General features: G+C 35.1%; 1 protein-coding gene across 1 annotated transcript; it reads right to left on the bottom strand.

Moving 5' to 3' along the window:
• Positions 1–3514: 3514 nt before the first annotated feature.
• Positions 3515–5281, bottom strand: LOC127097239 (uncharacterized). Its single transcript, XM_051035737.1, has 3 exons — positions 4783–5281; positions 4018–4073; positions 3515–3933 (listed from the first exon to the last, which is right to left on the bottom strand). The coding sequence occupies exons 1-3, from the start codon at positions 5049–5051 to the stop codon at positions 3866–3868; spliced, it is 393 nt and encodes a 130-aa protein (XP_050891694.1). The 5' UTR covers positions 5052–5281; the 3' UTR covers positions 3515–3865.
• Between the last annotated feature and the right edge of the window lie 3936 nt (positions 5282–9217).

Below are 9217 nucleotides of genomic sequence, written 5' to 3'. Positions count from 1 at the left end.
ATGGATCTTCAATACTTGCTTCAGATGAAGTTTCAATTTATAAGCACTTGGTTTCATGAAAGTTGGTATTGGCCAAGTCCTTTTGCATAGGGAGGGTTGCCTAATTCTAAGTCCAGTGGTCTCAGGTCAAACCAACAGTCCACACAACATGTTTTTTTAGGGTTTTTGTTCTTATTATGTACATTAAGGTCAAAAGACCACACAAAAAAACAAGTATATACAAACACAAAATAATCACAAAATATGGCCCAAGTGGGCAAAGTAAAAATGGCATTAAAATAAACAATTTGAATAGTATGAATAATGGGAAATGAATAAAAGCTCAAAGTTTAAAGTGCATAAAAGTAAATGACTTGAAATTAAATGTTAGTTGTTAGTTGAATAGAAGTTAGTATTTCTTTTGCTTTATTTTTGTTTGTTTAAGTCATTCTTTGGAGAACACTCAACCCACTTGTCACAAGCATGGATCCTTGAACCAAGACATCTTCCAAAGGAAGGAAAAAAGGGCAAGTTTCGACATAATACCATGAAAGAGGGGAGACTAACAATCTCACTTACTAGAATGCTATGCCTTTTTGTATCACAAATTTAGCGCTATGTTAAGCAATCGTAATTGGACTTATGTAAAAGTCACAACTATTTGAGGCCAGACAATAGAATTTTGGTGTTAATGCATGTTAGAGACATAATATAATGGACTATGCTCATGAAACATACCGCACACAAAAAGAATATGCAAAGTGGTGGACCTAATCTCATCCATACTCATGTTGATTTTGCAATCAACTAACATTAGGATATTTGAGATATCATAGGTCCATGACATAAATGAACAAAGAAGGGGAGTGAGTTGAAGAGGAGGGGGAATGGAATCAACACAAATTGGTCATAGGAGGACTTTTATCAAATTAATATCATTCATTCATTTTGGAAGATGAAATATATATTTCATCAATCCCCTAAATCCAATGATCTTAACTCAACAAATTCAAATCAACCTTGACCAATGCCCAACAACACAAGTCAAACTCAACAAGTCAATCAAAATGGATCTACACAATTTATTTGGCAATGAATCAATTAAAAATAATTAAAATATGCATTAAATTAAATTATGGTTGGTCAATTTCCTAAAACCTCATCAAAACACCAAAGAAATGATCATGATATTTATCATAGGTCAAACAAGGTCAAAGGACCTTGGAGAAAAAAATTCATCATTTTTGGAAACTTAAAACTATTTTTAAACAATTAAAAATATTCACAAAATCAATTAAATCATGAAAAATATTAACCATGATCCAAAAAATAATTTTATTTCAGAAAATAAAAGAGGATATTTTTAAAAAATATTTGGTGAAACTCTCATATTTTGTGGATCAATATTAAATTTAATATGAATTAATGAAAATAACAAAAAAAATGAAAAACAAATAATCATAAAAAACATGGACCACTTGATCTCCCTCATTAATTGAGATGGCAGATCAAGTGGCCACAAATGCGCGTTCCATGATGGAGTTGAGTCAGCGCGCCACATGAGTGGTAATCAAAATCAACACTCGTGATTAAAACAATTTGAATAGATCATGTGGCTCTGGACCTTGCCAACTCACCACCGGAGCAAACCTCCGGTCACCTTCTCAGGCGAGCCTCGCCGGACTGGTCCAAAAATAACCATCACTAAAATAAAAAAGAAGGACATGATTTTGAAGAAAAAATGACACTGAGCACGAATATGACCTCAATTTATCCCAACTCCAATTATATTGAGAGATACATGGAATTGCCATTTGAGGTGTATGATCTGAGTTGCTTCGATTTGACCTCAAAGCAACTCAATCTTCTTGCCTACATTGGTAGGACTTCAGACAACCAAGGAACCAAGAGAATTATGGAGAATTGAGTGAGAATCAAAGACATGAAAAATTCTGGAAAATACCTTCAATACAGTCTGGAATTCGATTGCTCTTGCTTCGATTCTTGCTTGATCTTACTCAGGAAGCTTGCAGAAGTAAACTAGAATCAACCAAAGGCTATGGCACCCTGGAGTTTTGAATCTAAAAATAGTGAGATTCAAACTCAATTTTCAAAGAAAATTTTCAGGATTATCCTCTCAAATGGAAGGGTTTGGGATCTTAGAGCAAAGCTGACGTGAAGGGATCCCCAATTCTGAACCTAGAGGCCTCTATTTATAGCTGAATCACATGTTATTTGCACCTTCAAATTGAATTTCCAAATTTGACAATGGATGATACATGCTTGCATGGGCGTGTGCAGGCCTATGAAGTCACTCCTTTTGGTCCATAATCAAGTGTGAATGAGTCTGAAATCAACTTAGAATGCAAGGCAAATGTGTCCAGCTGTTTGAAGTTTTGATTTTGCCAAATGATGATTCCATGTTTAAGACATGCGCAGACCATCCAAATCTTGTCCAAAATGGATGAAATTAGACTTTTTGGAAAGGTTACATCAAGCTGAACAACTCTTATGTTGAACACTTTTCCATTTGAAACTTGTATCTTGGTGAATTTGGAGGTGGAAGTTTGGAAATTTCAACATATCAAAATTTTTTCTAAGTGTCAAGCCATATGTGCACTTATTCCACCCTGGCTAAATTTTTGTGTGGGTTTCAATGAGAAAAGTGTCTTCATTAAAGTTGTATCTCTTTTAAAGACCTCCAAAATGGTCACAAATCTGACCTCATTTGGATTTGAAATAAATGAGTTATGCATTTTTGAAGTTGAGGAAAATCACTTGTTCAATGGTATTGGTCCAAAATGACCTATAATGCATCCTCATATCACATGCTCATAAAAGTTGAATTAGCTCTTCCTCCAAACATAAAAGTTGAAGTAGACACCTTTAATTTGATTTTACAACCTGGAAATCGTTTATCTCATAAAAATTGAGCAAGTTATGACCTTGGGAAGTTGACCTCCAAATTAGGGTTTAGACAAAATGACCTATAATCTTTCAACATAAAAAATGACTTTCCTAGCAAAACTAGCTCTAGACCTCAACATAAAAGTTGTTTTGAATGTAATTTATAGTAACTTTATATTAGAATCATTTTCATATGATAAAAATTGTAGGAGATAGGGTCTAGGGGACCCCAGTCTTAATCAGATGAAATCCTCTGGTCAACCACCATCAACCAACTTGCTAGCCTGCAATTCTCTTGACTTTTGGGACTCATGGAGGATCATATATGCATAAGATGATGAAATTTGAAGTATACCTTGAAGTATTTAATCAAATATTGAAGAAGCTTGGTGAAGAAGTTACACAAGATACCTAGATGAACTAGGGTTTCCAAGGCAAACCAATTCCAAACTCTTGATGCTTTCTTGACCAAAATAGCATGTAAAGATCATAGGGACTCATATATGATGTCTAAATCCATTGTAGACCAATTCTTGATTGAGCTCTTAGTCATGAGGGTCTTAAACCCTAGATATGAGCTTGATGAATCAAAGGTGATCATGTGCCTTACCTACAAAAGAAGTAGACAAATGCAAAGACATATTTTTGGTATTTTGGTTAGTAAAGATGATAAATTAGAAAGTATGATACAATCACATGGTGCTTGATGATCTCTCCCAATACAAACCCAATGAGTGAGCGCTAAGGAGGATGCCAATGTATGATCCCAATGCTTAATGCATATAATGAGATATCATGAGGGATCATAGGGTCAAAATTGGAGTCTTACACATACTTACAACAAAATTACAATTTAACTTCAAATTACAAAAACTACGATATATTTAATGTGACCAATGCTCATTGCCATAGTACAAGCTCTTGCAAGTCTTGACGGAATACAGAAAGCAACAACAACGATCACGATAACCTGAAAAATCTACATAATTTCCAACCAAACTGCAAGGCCACAACAATTCAAAAGCGAATGCGAGCATGAACGACAAGCTGCAACGAAAAAGACTCAAATCAAAATGCAGCCAAGGCAATAATGAGAAGTAAAATGCAATTTGCAAAAGCCAATACACATACGCGAACAAAGCCAAGCGGCGACGACAAATTCAACAACTTGCAACATTAGCATCCACCTGCATAATTTTGGACATAATTAACTTTCACATAGCACATAACCCAACTATGACAATTTCACTCATAACAAAACTCCAACTAACCTGCTAACTGTCTCAACCGATTAACCGAAAATTCTAAATGTCAATAACCGCATAACAAAATTAACAATCAACCTCCTAATTCCCTAACCACCAACTGATAACAGAACCATTCCTTCACAGAATAAAAGGAACTTGACACTCCCTCATCATCTCCCTCACAACCTCACCCTCAACCTTTCACGAACCTTCTTCAATGACCATCTACAACCACCTTCAAAAAGAACTCCTACAGAAGCTGCAAAATTTCCCTTCCCTCACCTAACAACCAACTTCACTCCCCTTTCTACAAAACGACCACGAAACCCTTCAATTCTCCATCATCTTCACCCTCCTTTCAACCTCACCCTTCAACAGCAGAAAACATGCAAGATGAATTCTTCAACTACAACGTAACAAAAACTTCCCACAGAACCTAACCAATTCACCTCTTCCAACGTCTAACGCACTTCACCACGACCTCAATCCGCAACTGAATTCCAACCTCCCAAGAACAACCCTCACGGCAACCAAATACCAGAAACTCGCAGAAACGGCATAACCAAAAGAAAACAGAAGAAGAAGGGGAACGAAGAAGAAAGATCGGAAGCGGAAGCAAATAACAGGAAGGGGTCAAAAGGGGAGTTACCTCGAGTCTTCATCACGAACACGAACGCGAGCCGAGGAAGCTTCAGGATTCATCTCGGTGAATGACCCAACCACATCATCGTCTTCTTTCATCAACGAGACCAACGAACTTGTGACAACCACGACGCTAAACCAAAGAAGAAGATCAAAGTGTGCTACCCGGAGCCTCCTTCGAATCCGGTAAGGACCGCTTACTCCTGTTTTTCCCATTGCACGTTCAACCTTATAACTGTTGCATTTCGACACCGGCATATCACGTGGATCCGCCATCGCTCTTGATTTGTCGCGGAGTGAGAATCCAAATTCTTGATTGTTTGTTAAGTATCCTGGTACGGGCGCAAGATCTAAGTGAAGAAGAATCAAGTTTCCTTACGCTGCATCTGATATCCCGCTGCGTAGAAGATGATGACATATTCATAGTGGATGCGAGGCAAAGCATTGTTCATTCCACTAAAATGAATCTTCGGCTGAAGTAATGGTGAACCCGGTCTGAGATTCCTCTTTGAAGACTTGGGCCTGCGGCCCAAGTAACTTATTTCCAGTTCCTACCCTAATTTATGTTAATACCCCTGGCCCATGGTGTTAATCCCAATTAACCCATGTTTAATCTACCTTTAATTAGGTTGATTTATTTAGTAATTCCATTTCTTTCGTTAATCTTGATGCTGATCAGGATTACCCCATTTTAGATTCAGTTTTAATTCTTTGGATATTAGGAATTTTTGTTGATTTTAGTGCATATGATTAATTAGGATTAGGTAATTAATTAGAAACTAGGTTTGATCGATTAGATTTAATTTCTTAATTTTCCAGAATTAATTCGTGATTGATTAACCTTGCCATGATTAATTTTAGTCATTAGATTTTGGTTATTTTATTTTGTGGATTTTGTGTGGATTAAGATAGTTAGATATTGAGTTTACCATGATTAAACTTTAGGCTAAATTTCCATTCAACTCGATTTGTGTGATCGTGTCCATTAGATTCAATTCTTGAATTTAGATTGTGAATTTTCTGTTTGGTTAATTTTGATTCTAATTCGCGTTTAGGTAGACTTTAATCCTTTAGAATTAATGGTCACTTTAATTTTCCATTTAATCCACTTGGTGGTTTATGATCATTTTGATTAAATTGAAAATCCCATTTCAATTTAGGGGATGAATACTTTGTATGTCTAATTTCATTTGCCATGATCATAGGATAGATCTTTGATTGTTTTTCTTTGATTAATCCATTACCTTTTGAATCGATTCTAACCATTGTATGTACTTACATAGTGTTGCATCATTCTCGTTCATTTGACTTTATCTCATGCTAACTCGTTTGTTGTTTTGTGTCCACATGCGACCATGAGTTTTGAGCTCACTCCTAGATAGCCATGCTCCTAACTATTTCATTTTCATTCAATAGCTTTGTATTGTTTGAAGTACCATGTCACTTGTATGCTTTAGGCATGGTACATAGTTTAGTAGTTTATAACTTGTATTTTCTTTTCATTCCCTTTTTGTAACACTTGACAGTTATAAAAATAGTAGTAATAACTACATGTTTGAATGTTAACTTTTATTAAATAGCAGCGGAACAACAATAACAAACAGTTAACTCGCATATCCAACATAAGCATAACATGTCATTATAAGAAATGTTAAAATATAACGAAATATACAACATTCCAAATTCCCCAGTGTTACACATCAAAGCAGACGCCGACACTAAAATAAAACGGAAGACTTCATCTTCCACTCACATCTGAGCTCTTACTGCAGATTATCTGCATGTTACCCACGTGGAGGCAACATTCCAACAGAAGGGGTGAGATAACATAATTATATAAAGAAAAGCATGATAATAAGTAAGCATCAGATTATCACATGTACATCATCCATTCCCCAACATAATTCCATATAAATCATACAACAACTACCCACACATAATAGCAACATCACAACTATCCATACGGAACAACAACACAACAACTACCCAAATAGGATAACAACATAACAACCATCTAACATAACAACACACAACAACCATCCAACATAATAACAACATAATCAACCATCCAACATAATAACAAATGCAACCAGTGTACAATGCAAGGAGACTCAACAACTCGACTCAATGAATGTGGTACCAATACGTGAACACTCAGGTTCACCGCTTCGATCCTCACCTCCTAGGATCAAAGCCACCAATTCGTTACCATCACCTCCGATAACGACTCATTGATTCCATCACCTTCGAAATCAGCTATCGGCCTGTAGCGACAAATTTTTTGAGATTAAGCTATCGATTAACTTAATTCACAAAGCAATAGTCGTCACCGTGATTTTGTTGTTTCCAAAGGAAAAGGGAAAAAGTATGAACAAAACCCGAAGAAGTTAAAAAAAAGTAATATAAAAGATAAGGGTTTGGGGCTTAGTTATGCAAAGGAAAGGTATTAACACCCTAACATCCATGGTACTCCATGGGAACCTCTTTGAAAATGTGTTTTTTGGTTTGAAAAATGGGTATTGTTTGCAAAAGATTTGAGAGACGGTAAAAAAAATATTTTTTATGATTTTGTGTTTGCCAAGACCTTTTGAAGTCTCATGCCTACATACCAAAAAAGTGCAATGGAGGATCAAAACCTCGTAGTTCATGGTAAAAATAATAAAGATGTTTGTTTTGATTCATTTTTAATGGAAATACATTTTGTCATTTTAAGGAGAGTACTCGACTAGTCACCCACAAGTATGAGAACTTTGCATCATCATGAGAAGGGCTCCAACTTGGATAAGGATCAACAAGTATACCACTAGCTCTCTTAGATGGAAAAGAATTATCATAAATACTATGGAGATAAGAGAATTATATCTCAACTATAGAAATGACTTATGTCTAATACTTTGAGAAAACTATTAAAAGGAAAAATGTACAAAGGGCACAAAATGATTTGAGCAAGTTATGCATTTTTTAAGTCTTTTGAAATTGGTCTCAATATGTTTAGGATGAATTAGAATTTATTAGGAAAATATTTTGAAAATCACTTGACAAAAGTCAAGGTTTATTGAGAAAGTGGTTCAAGTTTTTAAAAAAAACAAGGTTTTGAAAAAGAGAGAAGATTTTGAAAATTAAAGAAGGGGAGGAGAAGAATAGACTATCCTAGAGCATAAAGTAAAAGCTAGGGAGGAAAGATCTAACCAAGAGATACCTAACTTTATCACATAAGTCAAGCAAGAATTCCCTCATTTGGATTAAGCCTCAAACAAGCCAAATAAGCAAATAAAATCCATGTATCAGATGAAACCAAAGTAACTCAACCAAGTCTTCAAAAGGAAGTCCAAGTCAAAGGTACCAAATGGATTCTAAGGTCTCAAATCACAAGTCCCAAAGCAAAGGTCAAGATCCCGATTCTAATTTTATAACTCCACAATTATGCCAAGGATAATAACCACAAGTCCATGAATCAGGAGAACCAAGTTTACTTTTTAGGTTTAATGTTTTATTTACAAGGATATAAAAGAAAAAGTCCAAATGGACAAAGAACAAATGGCATAATCACAAGTAATATGATATTGAATGCTAATATAAAGTATAAAGTAAATGACATAAAATAAAGGAGCATAAAGTAAATGACTTGGAAGTAAAAGCTAATACAAGTAAAATGTTAGTAAATGATGTTAGTAAGCAAAATGAAAGATGGTTTGGTCATTTTTTTGGAGAACATTCAACTATTCCCTCACAAGCATGAAAATATGAACCTATACATCATTTATGAGAAGGGCTCCGACTTGGATAAAATCAACAAGTATGCCACTAGCTCTCACAAATGAAAAGGGAGCAATGTTTTCACACAATACCATGAGGAATAGGATACTTACAATCTTACTTATAAAAATGCCTTTGCTTTTGGGACAAATTTAACGCTATGTTAAGCAATCATAATTGGACTTATGTAGACATCACAACTATCTGAGGCCGGTCAATAATAATGTTAGTGTTAATACATGCTAGAGAAATGATATGTAAATCATCCTCCTAAAGACATGCCATGCAAAAGAAAAAGAGAAGGGGAATGATCAAGAATGCTATGAGGATGGTCCATTAATTCAATCCACACTTCATGACACTTAGGACAATCTTATGTATCAATTCAAAGTACCTTAAATGATCCATGATCACTTAGAAGGTAGATTTGAAATTATGAAAGTTCATAAAGTACCAATCTACACATCATGAATAAGATGTACACAAACCATCCAATTGATCGAAGGGAAAAGAGTGAGATGATGAAGAAAAGACAAGTGAGGTAACATCTAAATTGTATCAAGAGTTTGATCAAGTCATCATCAAAATCAATCATCCATTTTGGTGGATTAGGGTTTTTACCCCATAAACATCCAAGATCCATTGAGTTTGATAAGACTCATGATTCAAACCATCATGATCCAAGT

Source organism: Lathyrus oleraceus, chromosome 6, assembly GCF_024323335.1.
Source record: "Lathyrus oleraceus cultivar Zhongwan6 chromosome 6, CAAS_Psat_ZW6_1.0, whole genome shotgun sequence".
Classification (NCBI taxonomy): domain Eukaryota; kingdom Viridiplantae; phylum Streptophyta; class Magnoliopsida; order Fabales; family Fabaceae; genus Lathyrus; species Lathyrus oleraceus.
The sequence above is the reverse complement of the archived record's forward strand: the minus strand, read 5'-3'. Positions and strand labels throughout refer to the sequence as shown.